Raw genomic sequence first — 15571 nt, forward strand, 5'->3', positions numbered from 1 at the left:
CCCTCTCTTTCCTGCCTCCCTCCCTCCCTTCCTTCCTTCCTTTTTTCCTTCTTTCTCTTTCTTTCTCTCTCTCTCTTTCTTTCTTTCCCTCTCTCTCTCTCTTTCCCTCCTTCCTTCCTTCCCTCTTTCCTTCCTTCCTTCCTTTCTTCCATTATTTTTGTTCTTTTTTTTTGAGACAGAGTCTCGCTGTGTCACCCAGGCTGGAGTGCAGTGGCATGATCTTGGCTCACTGCAACTTCCACCTCCCAGGTTCAAGTAGTTCTTTGCCTCAGCCTCCTGAGTAGCTGGGATTACAGGTGCCCACCACCACACTGGCTAATTTTTTTTGTATATGTGTGTGTGTGTGTGTGTATTAGTAGAGCCAGGGTTTCACCATGTTGGCCAGGCTGGTCTTGAACTCCTGAAGGAGAAGGAGAAGGAAAAGGAAAAGGGGAATGGGGAGGGGAAGGAGAAGGGGAAGGGGAGGAGGGAGGAGGAGAAGAAGAGGAAGATAAGAAAAAGTAGAAGAACAAGGAGGAGGAGGAGGAGAAAAAGGAGGAGGAGAAGAAGAAGAAGAAGAGGAAGAAGGAGGAGGAGGAGAAGAAAAATAAGAAGAAGAAGGAAGAGAAGAAAAATAATAATAATACAAATAATAATAATAATAATTGCTGTTCAGGGGGGATTCAAATCCAGCAATTTCTTTGATCTCCCTAAGCTTCCATTTCATCATCTATAAAATGGGAATAATTCATTCAATCATTCTACAAAAACTTACTGAAGAATTCTTAATGATACAAATACATTCATGATGTTGTAAATTCAGAGTGGCTTAGTAAAGGGAGACTTGTAATTTCTAGATGCTGTTGCTCTTTACTAAGAAGATTGAAGGAAGAGAAAATTCACTGGAGGGAGCGAATCCAGAACTTCATCTGGGCCATGTCCAGGTTGAGATGTCTCTTAGATATCCAAGAAGAGGCAACAGCAAAGCAGCGGGATATACACAAGTGGAGTCCTAAGAATAGGATGGGTCTAGAGACAGAAATTTGGGGAAAAAAATGTATTTACAGTCATGGAATAAAAAAATGTGAATTTAGATGTGTGGTGTTAACACGGGCCAATCAGAAAAATAACTTCAAAAAGAAATTTGTGATCAGCTTTGTGAAATATGACCAACTTACAAGATGGCAGTGTGAGGAGCTCTGAACCCACTCTCCTGGGAAACAAGCATAACTCGTTAAGAAAAAAAAAAAACTATTTGGAAAAACGAACACATTTAAAGCCTGTGGAAATTGTCTTAAGGACATACAGCGAAAGAAGGCATTTTTATTTATTTATTTTTTAAACCTACTAAATCTTGGTAAAAACAGCAAGAGTCCATGACATTTGAGCTATGTTCTACTCCCTGTGTCCCTGCATACAACCCCTAAAATCCTTGCAATCTTCCTCACTACATCCCCACCCCCAATCCCAACTCAGCTTGGCAGAAACTCCACTCCAGACAGGTTTGGACAAAAAGACAGGACTTTCTCTTCCCTCAGCTTGCAACCATGGGATATGGTATTTCACTGGGTGACACAGGACACCAGCATTTCCTATCTCTTCCAACTCCACATTTAAGAGGCGAAATTTCTGGTGAGTGTGACCAAGAGGTCAAAGTCTCCTTTCCTCCACCCAGGTTCTACTCACAGTGTGGAGGCTCTATCCCAGGAGGAATCCTGGGTTCCCAACTGTCCTCACATGAGCTCACTTGGAGAACAGATATTGCACTCTGGGAGAGGAAAGCCAAGAAGATTAGAAGTTGCCATCCCACCCAACACTGAATGTATGGCTCAAATATTTTGGCTAGAGAGAAAGATGTTTCACAGGAACAGAGAGTTCCAAAGATACCACCAAAGCAACTGATTTTATGTGAAAGTATGGTGAAGTTCAAGCCTCAGAACAGTCTCAAAAACCATGCTGTTCATTAAGAGCAACAAGCTAAACCATAGGCCATGGAGTTTATCAGAGAGAATTATGAAAAGAGACAACTTAGAAGAGCCCTCCTGGGTCAGAACAAGCCTTAAAGACAGTCCCCAGACTACCCCTGCCTGAAATCAATGGGAGTAGACTGTGGAGCAAGGTATGCCCCAGGGCACAAGCAAAAATAATAGAGCAATCAGCCAGCAATTACTGGGTGTGATGTGAAATGAAGCAGACAGCTTATTAGAGAAATGAGGGAAAGAGACAGTTAAAGAGAGCTGTGCTAAAGCCATGTCATCCCAGGGGGTTGTGTGCAAGGCCAAGCCTGAACCTTCTAAGGTATGACACCAAAGGCTTCAAAGGCTTCACTTGGTAAAGGAAATAGATTTCATTAAAATAGTCTAGCAAATCACCATACAAATGAGCAAACAGCAACAAAAACAAGACCTCGAGAGAGGGTGAAGGGTATTAGTATCCACAGCTGCTACATTATACAGTTGGCCCTTGAATAACATGAAGGTTAGGAGCACCAATACCCAACACTGTTGAAAATCCACACAAGACTTTTGACTCCTCAAAAACTTAACTACTAATAGCCTACTGTTGACTGAAAGCCTTGCTGATAGCGTAAAAAGTTGATTAACACATATTGTGTATGTTATATGTATCTTATACTATATTCTTACAATAAAGTAAGCTAGAGGAAAATGTTAAGAAAATCATAAGGCAGAGAAAATGTCTTTACTGTTCATTAAGTGGAAGTAGATCATCATAAAGGTCTTCATCCTCATCGTCTTCATATTGAATAGGCTGAAAAGGGGGAGGAAGAAGAGCACTTGGTCTTGCTGTGTCAGAGGTGGCAGAGACAGAACAGGCGGAGGAGGTGGAAGGGGAGGAAGGAGAGGCAGGTGCACTAGGTATTACCTTTACTGAAAACTATCTGAGCATAAGTGGACCTGCGCAGTTCAAACTTGTGTTGTTCAAGGGTCAATTGTGTTACTGAGTGGAAGAAACAAATTCAATTTTTTATACTGTGCACTCGCAACATGCTTCTGACACCAGATGGAGCTTGGGGGGCTTTTCTCACACATCGAGCAAGTAATCATTTCTGCTGCAGACACCAGATGTGTGTGCTCTAATTCAGCCCAATTCTGCCACTGTCTACCTGGAAATAGCATCGGATCCCATAGGTCAAGGGCTCAGTCTCACAACACTGCTCCCTAATTTTAGTGCCAATAGCAAGCTCCAGGGTTTTTTCACCTGTGCTTCTGACCTAGGAGCTATAAATCAGGATTCCCAGGACCTCCTCCTTGGGTTCAATTAATTTGCTAGAGCTGCTCACAGAACTTACTTTTTGTTTACTGTAAAGGATATTACAAAAGAGAGATATGAAGACATGTTTAAGGTGAGGTCAGGGGAGAGGCTTGTGGAGCTTCCCTGCTTTCCCTGGGTGTGTCACCTTCCAGAAACCTCCACATGTTCAGCTTTCTGGGAGCTCCCAAACTCTGTCCTTTTGGGATTATATGGAGGTTTCATTACATAGACATAATTGATTAAATCATTGACCTCTGGCAACCAACTTAACCTTCAGCACTAGTGATGGGTGGTGAGGCCTCAACCCTCGAATCATGCCTTGGTCTTTCCAGTGACCAGCCCCCATCTTGAAGCCATCTAGGGGCTGACAGCCACTAGTCAATTCATTAGCATATAAAAAAGCAGTTAACATTTTGGAGACTGCAAGGATTTTAAAAGTTGTATGCAGGGAGATGGGGATGCAGAACAAATATATATTTCACTATATCACAATTACCTAAAGTGTTCAGTTTTCAGCAAAAAATGTGAGGCATACAAAGAAACAGGAAAGCATAACCCCTACACCAGGAGAAAAAGCAAACAAATAGCCTGTGAGAGGGCCCAGATTTCAGATTTAATAGCAAAGACTTCCAAGCAGCCATTATCAATTTGTTCAGTTTACTAGAGAAAAACATGTTTAAAGAAGTACAGGAAGATCTGATGACAATGTCTCATCCAATAGAGAAATATCAATACAGAGATAAAAAAGAATCATATGGAAATCATGGAGGTGAAAATATAATGGCCCAAATGAAAATTTTACTAATGTTTTGACACTAAATTTGAACTAAAGAATCAGAGTTTGAAGAGAGATCAATACAGATCATATGATCTGGAAAAAGAAAAAGAATGAATGAAAATAAGCAGAGCCACAGACAAATGCTAGATTCACTAAGTATACCAGCGTGTGTAATGGGAGTAGCAGAAGAAGAGAGGAAAAAGAGATGAAAAAGTATTTGAAGATATAATGGCTGAAAACTTCTTAAATAGGCTGAAAACATGGATCTACACATTCAAGAAATTCAACAAACTCCGTGAAGTACATATGCAAAGAGATCCATAACCAGATGTGTCATGGCAAAACTGCTACGAGCCAAAAACAAAGAGAAAATATGGAATGCAGCACAAGAAAAATGACTCAGGACTTTTGACAAGCTAGCAACTCTATTCAGAGCATCCCTCATCCAGTGGACATCCTGGCTTCCTCAGACACTTCCCTGACACCTCCCACCCACCCAAGATTAGTTGAACTCCTTTAATGTTATCAAAGCTCTACCTTTTATAACACCCCCTTCACTTGTTGTCAGGATTGGCTGCATAACTTGTGGGGCCCGTGCAAAATAAAATGAGGGCTCCCTCTTCAAAAATTATTAAGAATTTCAAGATGATATTCTCAGAGCACTAAAGTCAGGCTCAGGGACTAGCTGAGTGTGAGGCTCTGTGTGACTGGACAAGTCACATGATGTCCGTGAAGTTGCCCTGAGCACAGTTTCTCATTAAAACCATCCAGGCAGGGGACAAGCCTCATGTTCCTTGCTGTCCGCTACATCTGGTGTCTCTTTCATGGTGCCCAACACAGTAGCCACTGAATGAGTTTGTCAGTGTATGGAAGCTCCTTAATCTAAACTACTTACAGTAAGTCCTCACTTAACATTGTATATAGGTATTTGGAAACTGTGACTTTAAGCAAAACAAAGTAACACAAAACCAATTTCACTGTAGGTAAATTAATAAAAACAGCAGTTTAGTTCCTAGGGTATATTTCTGGTCACGAAAACACCACTAAATCTCTAAAGACCGCAAACACCTCTAATACTAAACATTGAAATAAATGTGATCTATACATACATCTAAGATTAACAAAAACCATTTAAAGTAATTATATACCCAATGATTCTGGTTCAGGGTTGCAAGTGGCCGGAGCCCATCCCAGCAGCTCGGGGCACAAGGTGGAATCAACCCCATTCTATGGCAGGGCACACTCACACACACACACATTCTCACACTCAGACAATTGAGACACACCAGTTAACCTGGCATGCATGTCTCTGGGTTGTGGGAGGAAACCAGAGTCCCCTGAGAAAACCTACACAGACATGGGGAGAAAGTGCACACCCCACAGACAGCAGCCCCAGCTGGGAATCAGTTTTTCTCCCTCATTAATATTATAACAAAATGACATTGAATGAAACAATGTTATGTATGGACCTGCTATATTTTGCTTGGTTGTAAAACAATAGCTAGTTTTGTTCCACTCTATGGTACCAATTGCATTGTTTCATTCACAAATACTTCATCTTTCACTATGTTTCAGCATGTTGATCTTTCCAGAAGTGAAGAATAGAGACAGCTTAAGCCCAATTAAGTTATTTTATGTATATATTGCAGTTCTTACATAATTTCACCATATTTATTGTCTTAGTCCATCTGGGCTGTTATAACAAAATAACATAAAGTAGGTGGCTTCTAAACAACACACATTTATTGCTCACAGTTCTGGAGGCTGGGAAGTCCAAGATGAAAGTGCTGGCAGACTCTGTGTCTGCTGTGGGCCTGTTTCCTAGTGTATATATAGTAACTTCTCACTGTGTCCTCACATGGTGTAAGGGGAAAACAGGTTCTTTCAGGCCTCTTTTAAAACAGCGTTAACCCCATTCATGAGAATTCATGATCTAATCACCTCCCACCTCTTAATTCCAAAACTTTGAGGGTTAGGATTTCAACATAGGAATTTTGAGGGACATATTCAGACCACGGCATTTATGAACCTATTGAACAGATTACCTCATTTCTCTGAGTTGATCTATCAGATATGCATATTTTACTCCTTTCTATTGCATTTTACACTTGCTTAGAAAGTTTTCCATTGTATGAACTGTTATTAGCTAACATAGTGTTTTATTTTTAAATAAGTACTGTGAAAGTTAATAATACAAATTGGGTAATTCTTGCCATACATACTCAATTAAATCAGACTTGAGGGGCCAGGGAGAAAAACACACTTGGGGGACATAGCACCTACTCCACGAATTTATTTTCTACAAGCCCAGCTGCTGAAATGGCCTGCTGTCACCCCAGGCCAGTTTTACCCAGTAGCTGCTGAAGCAACCAGTTGTGACTAAGACTTGTTTTAACTCCTGCCATCACTCACCAACCAGAGCTTGCCAGAGTCCAAAAGCTTCTCTCATGCCAATGAGCTTTGTTTCAAAACAATATGTAACAATTCTCTAATAAAACTCCCAACTGTCTCTTTGTTCTTTGGACATACTGAAGATCGCCTGGTCTCTGCGTATGCCCTGAATTGCAATTCTTGCTTCCTAAATAAAACATTTCAAATTTCAATATTCATCTCGATATCTTATTTGACTTCAACAGTGCTCATACATTTTTAGATTTCTTAACTTTTTGATGAGAGAGAAACTACCTTAGCTTTAGATAACATTTACAAAGCTCATTCGCAAGATATCCTCATCTTCTACACCATGCTTACAACTATTAACCACAGGTATGAACAGGTAGATGGTGATCATTTGACTCAGACTGGGTCTTTAGAAATTTACCAAACCTTTCTGTGTCTGTTTCATATCTAATGAAATAGGAGTAGTATTACTTATCTCATAATTTTTGTTTGTTTGTTTGTTTTCATTTTTGTTTTGAGACAAAGTCTCACTCTGTTTCCAGGCTGGAGTGCAGTGGCACGATCCTGGATCACCGCAACCTCCACCTCCCAGGTTCAAGCGATTCTTCTGCCTCAGCCTCCTGAGTAACTGGGATTACAGGTGCGCACCATCACACCAGGCTAATTTTTTGCATTTTTAGGAGAGACGGGGTTTCACCATGTTGGCCAGGATGGACTCAATCTCTTGACTTCTCAATCCACCTGCCTCGGCCTCCCAAAGTGCTGGGATTACAGCCGTGAGCCAATGTGCCCGGCCTTATCTCACAATTTTTAATAAAGAGAATTACAGGACGTCTCTTCTATAGCCACCTAGGAGGGTTCCCTATACTTAGCAGATATTCAATGCCTGTTAGGTTTTGCCCCCTCCCATATGGTGGGGTAATGCTATGATCTGCACGAAGTCCTGTGACCTGCTTTCCTCATTCACTCAAGCTTTTATCACTTAGTAAGAATTTCTACATGTTAGGTGATGTTCGAAAGTCTTCTGATTTAAATATAAAATTAAACAATAAAATCAGCATGTCTCATTAATCACTGAGATTTTTTTCACATCCTAATTTCACTGTGCAAAAGTGTGTCTTCCGAAAAGCTGGACTTGCAAAAGGCTCACCATGAAATACCTTTCAATGCATATGTAAACCAAAAAAATTTTAAATAAAACATTTCATTCTACCTTTTTTGATGTATTTAATTGAAAGACTCATTTAGTGATTTTCAATTTAATAAATTTAGCAGGTTAATACCTGGCTTATTAAACAATAATCTTTATTAACATAATTTTTCTTATTGAATACAAAATAAACCATTGCAAACTATAGTCACAATAATCAGATGATCAAAGCTACTGAGCAAATAGACCAGCTATAAAAGTTTATTAAAAAAATAGACAACATATGTAAACATATTTTTCAGTCACAAGGCTTCATAATACAGCACATTAGGCCCAGGCCTTAAATCTCTGCAGTGGGAGCACCTTAATTTTTTACTAACAGTAATTGGCTTATCTTTCAGTGAACATTAAGCCTACACAAAAATAAATAACCAGATTCTGCTAAGTTTACTAACACAGAAAATTGCAAACGTACAATAGATTGCAGCAAAAGTGAACTATCTGCAGTAACATGAGAGATTGAATTGTTATACTGCAATTATTTTAATACAGCTTCATTTTGAAATTCATCACAATGTAGAGTTGACTAAAATAAAGCTAAAGAGGAATAACAGAGATAAACAAACACCTAGATCACATACACTCCCCAACACACACTTGCAAATACATATTTACTAATATGCACACACATGCACACACATCCAAACACACATGCACACACATGCAGGAGATGTTTTGGTAGAAGCAAAACTGAGGACATAGTTTCTATCCTTTCTCTTTCATATATTGATCATTTTAGGTATATATTTCCTCTACCCTTAAGCTGGAAGCTACGTGCTCCAAACGGACTGAATACAAAGCAATCATTGTTTCAAACGTGATAACATGTTGGGAAAACCAAATCTCTGTTACATAATTCAATAACCACCCAAAGTGAAGCCGAATCATAGAATGGATGGTAAAATAAGAAAATGTATTAAGTACCTGAGACTTTACTGCAAGAGTCCAGAATGCTACGTAGTTTTGCTAGGGGCAAAACTCACCATGTAAATACAATCCTTTCATACTGTTTCTCATCTGCTGGATATACCTGTTAGGCAACCACAATGCTTCAAAATTGCCAAATAATATGATTTTCCTTTTCTTCTATTATAGGTGATATTTTATTACACATGATTGAATTTATTTTAAATTGCTGACATTTCAGTTATTCAGTAAACCTTTAGCAAGGTGCAATTTTGAATGAAATATCTAGCGATGTTTTAATTTAGTTTTTCATTGTTTGGAAAAACTTAAATATCGATTGTCCATCTTCTAAAGAGCCATATTCTAGAGGCAGAAGGGAAGCACAATACATTTAACGTAAGAAACTCAGGCAAATTTACGGAGCTCTCGGTAGCCATTTCTGCACCAATAACTCCAGGTTTGTGTCATATATGTATGACCATAAAAGTGATTCATAAATAATTTTATTATTTAAATCCTGATCTGCTATTCAAAGGTCCATTTCTGAAAATAATTCATAATATAGTTGCCATTTCCACCATATAAGCTTATTTCAACAGATGTCTAACATTTATCCACAATTAAATGAAATGTGAAATAACAACAACATATTTAACTTCTCACAGTACTGTACTGCTGTTCCTTGAGTTGTCAGTGTCTTTGGGATTATTAGGATAACTATGCATTCAAAAAGAGAAAAATAAAATTAAAACACATGACTGTTTACAATACATGGTATCTGTGAAGAGTTAGGTATCTGTAACAATTTTAAAAGTCCTGCTGGAGAATGAAAAGCTTTCCACTTCTGAATGTCAAATAAATGGCTACAGATGAAGGAAAATGTTTTCTATAGGAAAATGTAAAGATTAGCCTCGCTCAGGGACACACCATGTGGTCTCAGCCAAATGGCAAGGATTGAACTTTGAACATCTATTTTGGAGTTCTAATGAATAAAATGTTTATAACTTAAATTCAGTAAAGCTTTTATAAGTTACATTCCATATAATTTCCTCAGGGAGAAATATCATTGCATAATGTAAGTGAGAACTGGACATATTATGCATTATCGGCCCACAGCCAAGGTTAGGTAGTTTAAACAGGACTCTATACCTATTCCAGTCATCAGACTTTTAAAAGCCTTTACTTACCAATATCACATTATTCTTATCAAGAAACTAAAGCTCTTTCTTGGCTTTTTGTTGCACAAATGACAATTAAGAAAAGAAACTAAAAGAAAGAGAAAAAAACAAGAAACAAGACAAGAAAAAGGAAAGAAAGGAAAAAAGAAAAAAAGGAAGGAAAGAAACAACAATAGTGAAGCTCATTACAATTTCTGTTGTGTACAAATGGACAAAGACATAAATGAGAACGAAAACATTAACATTGTGCTGAAGGTAATTCCACCCAGCATAGTTTTCACTGGTGCACATCTCTTGTTTTACACTTTTGTGTATTCCAAGTTATAAGAAAAGAATCCAGAGGAAAACCAATAGACATGGCTAACAGCAATCATATACATTTTTTGAGAAGTTGGATATACCTTACTAATTTAGTAACATAGCCACAGCTTTTGAAAACACAGCAGCATGAAACAGTTCAAAGGTAGATACATTGTGTTCATTTGTTCACCTTAAAAAAAATGCTTAAACAACAGTAAGGCACTTAATTTAAGACAGGAATTCTTTCTCCAGTTCATATATAGATGGCCGGCTGGTTTTGCTCCTCATTCTGCACAGAGGCACAGTGTAGTCCCTGCTCTGACCTTCCACGTCAGCATCCAGTAATGAAGGCACATGGGATTTAGTCCTCTCCTTGGTAGCAAGGAATTGGGTGGGATGTGGTCCTGGGCGACCCACTACACAGGCAGCCTGTGCCAGCTGAGACACTGCTGCCTGTGGGTGAGCCTGAGGTGGATCTGAATGGCTTCTCAGGGAGGCAGGGCGAGGCTGAGGCATGATATGGATAGTGCTGTGCTTCTTGGGTGAGACCTCCCTTGGCAGGTGACTGCGAGGAGCAGGTGAGGGGCAGAGTGGCAGTGCAGAGGCTCCAGTGATTGAGATAATAGCTGCACCAGCTGGTTGAGAAAGCCAAGACAGTATGCAGTTAGAAACATGATGGTCAACATGATTAAACTTCACTATAGATTATGATTTGACAAAACTGGTGAAAATGGAAAAGTGGTTGGACTTTTACATGTTGCCTCTTTTCTTGTTTATACTGAAGGACTGACTAATGTTATTACCACTTTAGCAAATAATTATTGGCTTGTAAGTTAGAGAAAAATACGCTTTCATATGGGATTACAGTGCTAGAATTTTTCCTTGTGCAATTATAAATTACCAATACTTACTGACCTACAGAAAGATAATAAACCAATTTATCTAAAGGCGATGAACAATAATATGGCATACATAATATCCAGATATAATATTTAAAAGAAGTAAAGAAAACAATAAAATGGAAGCAATTTGTCTTAATATAGCTTTATAACCAATGCTTGTATGGCATTTTAAAATTTAAAAAGCATTTTTTGTATATATTTTTCACTTAATATTCATGACAAGTATATAAGGTTATTGTAATTATGTTCACCTACAAAATAAATAATACTCAAGCTCTACAGAGCACTTAGTGTGCCATTTGACTTTTACCACAATCTCAATTGTAGAGATTAGGTAAGTATAGTATTAGATACACATATTGTTGTTGTTGTCCCCATTTTATAGATGAAGAAACTAAGGCACAAAATGTTTAAGTGATGTGCCCAAATCCACTCAGTATATAAGTGACAGAGCAGAGATCTGAGCCCAGATAGCTTCCATACCATTAACCATGGCACTACAATGTTTTTTAAGACATTCAAACAAGAAAGCAGTCTACATAATTTTCCCAGCATCACAAACTTACCAAATGGTACAACTAGAACTTGAACCTTTGTCCTATGACTCAAAATCCCACATTCTTCCAAAGTACCCATATTATCTCCTCCAATGTCGTATTTAAGTGCCACGTAACCCCAGAAATCTCAAAGCTGAGTATATTCTAGCACATGATAGCATGATCCAGTTACGTCAATACTCACTGAATTTTAGGAATGGAAAAAACAGCGCATTGAGGAGGAGTGAGACACTGTGATACAGCAGAAAGATCCCGGGTTTAAATTCTGACACCACTACTTCCTAATTGTGTGATCCTGAATAACATTAATTTTCCATAAGTTTGAATTCTCTTGCATATAATACAGTTGCCATAAAAACTAAGAGACAATTTGTCCAGGGGTTTTAACATCTATAAAGTGCTGTGGAAATACCACTGGTTGCCTTCTGCCCAAGCCCCTCTTGTTGAATAGACTAAAAAAACTATTTAAAAATTGGATTTTCTTTTCTTTCAGAGCTCCCATATCTGGATATACACCTCATGGAACTGTCTGGTGTAACATACATCAACAGGGTAATACTTGCTCTCATGAGGTGAATTGTGTCCCCACAAAATTCCTAAGCAGAAGCCCTAACCCTTAGTCCCTCAGATGTGACTGTATGTGGAATAGGGTCTGTACAGAGGTGAATAAGGTAAAATGAGGTCATTAGAGTGGACCTTAATCCAGTGTGACTGATGTCCTAAGAAGAGATTAGGACACAGATTCACTCAGAGTGAAGACTGAGAACACAGGGAGAAGATGGCTGTCTAGAAGTCAAGAAGCCAGGCTGAGCTCAGAAGGAACCAACCTTGCAGATACCTTGATATGACTTCCAGCCTGCAGAACTGTTGGACAATGAGTTTCTGCTGAACATCCCCCCAGGCTGCGGTACTCTGTTATGGCAGCCCTAGCAAGCTGATATACCTGCTACACGCAGTTCTGAGCAATGATGTGTGCAGCAGTGGAGCAGACAAGGCCTGTAGGAGGCGAAAGGCCAGTTTCAGTTCCAGCCCTCCCACTCACCCGTGGTTCTAACTGGGGCAGCTGGCTTGTCTTTTTCGTAATGCGAGGGGGCTGGGTGGTTATTCTCCATGTGTTCTTTCTGCTGTGATATGCTAGTATAGGTTTCAGTTACTGAACTTCAATTACACTTTTCCCAGAGTCCAAATCATAGTTAAATTAAAATCAAATAAGAGAAGGGTAAGATTCTAAGATCTACATAAACAGTAAAAACAAATTATTAAATGTCATCCCCAGGAAAAGATAAAATCGTAAATCCATACTGTTTCACATACTAATCTCCACAGCAGTGTTTTATGCTTTTACCTAATTCATGCAACCTACTTGGGGTTGGATTCCCATCAGACATGGTCCGTCTGTGATGTGATGGTCTATCTTTTGAAGAAGCCCAGTAAGGTACATTCCCACATGTCTGCTCTAGGCAGGAAGAGGGCAAGTTTCCTGATACACTACGAGCAGTGTCAAGTCTTGGCATGAGGCCTGGCTCACGACCCCTTCCTGGAGCAGTGGGAGAAAAATCCGGAGTGAGCATCTCAGAGTCACAAGTGACAGGTGTACCGCCCCCCAGTGGATCTTCACTGTCTATCTGCAGCAGGCACTTTGTGGAGAGAGACGGTGTGGAGAGGATGCCCAGGGCACTTGTCCGTGGCAGGGACAGTGGGCTGCTGGCCTCCCCACCAGTGGGCGGCAGCCTTGTGGGAGGACTGGCGCTTCTGCGGGACTTGGAAGCCCGCTGGAAGATTCCCTCTCGTTTCTTCTTCTCTTCCTTGGGCAACGGTTCTTCAGCAGCCTGTGCTTTATGAAGCTCTCTGAGGTCCAGTCCCAGAGCCACTGATGCCAGCAGGACGGTGCACCCGTACAGAGCCGACTCTGTTTTCTTTCTCTGGGGGGATCTACTCAGACTATTCATAGGAGTCACCTCAGTGGAGACTGTGGCAGCATTCGCAGAGGCTGCCTCCTCCCAGCTTTCAGCTTCTGCAGGATTCTCTCTCTGAGCATCTTTCCCAAGAGGTAGATCAATGTAGGCCTGACTGGGCAATTTTATTTGCTTCAGTTTTCTGTGTTCTAATCCATCAGGGGAAAGTTTTGGCTCTTCACAGGACCCTAAATTAAGGTATAAGTACACACACTGTAGTATCACTTTACGGTAAAAGTCATTTAAACAAGATTGTAAAGTAAAGCTAAAATATAATAAATACATATTTTAAATCAAAACACATGCAGCCCTTTTCATTTTTGCAAATGATTTATCCAGGAGGGCTCCATGGAACAAGTCTCCATGGCCCTACAACTTAAGGTTCCGTGCAGATGAACCAGCAAGCTAGCCATCTGCTGTTTCCTATGCTTCGGGAAGCTATTCTTCATCATGATCAATACTAGACACTATCGTAGAAACAGTCATCAAAACACAAAAATGCACAACTATAGGCACGTAATCACTAAATATGTCACCAAATGTGCTCTTTTCCTCACTTCACCTAAATACATGTGTCAGGCTCCATTATCTACAGCTTTCCTGTGTGTAAACTAAGGGTTCTGTAGCAGATCAGCGGTTCTCAAAGCGTGTGGCCTGGACTGGCAGCATCTGCATCCCCTGGGAATTTGTAGAAATGTAAATCATTGGCCCACCCCGGACTATGGAATCAGAAATTCTGGAGAGTGGAGTCCAGCAGTCTGTGTTTCAGCAAGGCTTTACTGAAGTTTGGGGACCATTAAAATAGAAGATTCTCCCAAGAGGTTACAGAATCCCGAAGGTTACAATTATACCTGCTTAAGAGGAAGCCAACATTCTTATCATGTATGTGCTTAACAGTGCATAATTAAACAACAAACTCATTAATCTGATTTCCAAATAACATCTGTAATTTTTTCCAACATTACATCCTAGTATATCTAAACGTGCTTGATGATCTAGACCAGGGGTCCCTGAACCCCAGGCCATGGACTGATACCATGGCCTGTTAGGAACCAGGCCGCACAGCAGGAAGTGAGCAGCAGGTGAGCGAGTGAAGCTTCTTCTGTATTTACAGCCAATGCCTATTGCTCACATTACCACCTGAGCTCCACCCCGTGTCAGTTCAGCAGTGGCATTAGATTCTCACAGGAGCGTGAACCCCATTGTGAACGGCACATACGAGGAATCTAGGTTGCTCCTTATGAGAATCTAGCGTCTGATGATCTGTCGCCATCTCCCATCACTCCCAGATAGGACCATCTAGTTGCAGGAAAACAAGCTCAGGCCTCCCACTGATTTACATTATGGTGAGTGGTAGAATTATTTAATTATGAATTACAATGTAATAATAATAGAAATAAAGTGCACAATAAATGTAATGCGCTTGAATCATCCTGAAACCATCCCCACCCCACTGGTCCATGGAAAAACTGTCTTCCACGAAACAGGTCTCTGGTGCCGTAAAGGTTGGGGACGGCTGATCTAAACAATTTGAGATGCCAGCTTTCTTTCTCCAAAGAACCCTGTGCTCTTCCCTGTGGTACCTTTTGTTTGGGGTGCCCTCTTTTTCCTCCATTCCTACTCCTTCCACTCCCTGACATTGCTGACCCAAGCTCCCTTTTCCTTCATAAAGGAGAACCTTCAGAAGGAGAAGCTGAACCCGGGTAGTGAGTGCAAAGGTGCTTGTGAAATTGAGCACAGTAGCAATAACAAATTCAAGAAATTTACATTGTGTCTTGCTAAAACATCCTTAATTTGATCAAAGGACCAAACAGTCTGCCTAAATGATCAAGTATAAAGACCAATTTTAGGCCGGGCGCGGTGGCTCAAGCCTGTAATCCCAGCACTTTGGGAGGCCGAGACGGGCGGATCATGAGGTCAGGAGATCGAGACCATCCTGGCTAATACGGTGAAACCCCGTCTCTACTAAAAAATACAAAAAACTAGCCAGGCGACGAGGCGGGCGCCTGTAGTCCCAGCTACTCGGGAGGCTGAGACAGGAGAATGGCGTGAACCCGGGAGGCGGAGCTTGCAGTGAGCTGAGAGCCGGCCACTGCACTCCAGCCTGGGCGGCAGAGCAAGACTCCGTCTCAA

The 15571-nt window shown here is 40.4% G+C and overlaps 1 protein-coding gene across 1 annotated transcript in view; it reads right to left on the reverse strand.

The window, feature by feature from the left end:
• Positions 1-7812: 7812 nt before the first annotated feature.
• MAP3K21 (mitogen-activated protein kinase kinase kinase 21) overlaps positions 7813-15571 on the reverse strand; it is a 55633-nt gene continuing 47874 nt past the window's right edge. Inside the window, exons 9-10 of the mRNA XM_017857715.1 lie at positions 12847-13626; positions 7813-10659 (exon numbers count right to left, since the gene is read on the reverse strand). Coding sequence (XP_017713204.1) covers positions 10253-10659; positions 12847-13626 — 1187 coding nt within the window. The 3' untranslated portion in view covers positions 7813-10252. The remainder of the gene's footprint in view (positions 10660-12846; positions 13627-15571) is intronic.

Source organism: Rhinopithecus bieti, unplaced genomic scaffold (genome assembly GCF_001698545.2).
Source record: "Rhinopithecus bieti isolate Rb0 unplaced genomic scaffold, ASM169854v2 scaffold_46259, whole genome shotgun sequence".
Lineage (NCBI taxonomy): Eukaryota > Metazoa > Chordata > Mammalia > Primates > Cercopithecidae > Rhinopithecus > Rhinopithecus bieti.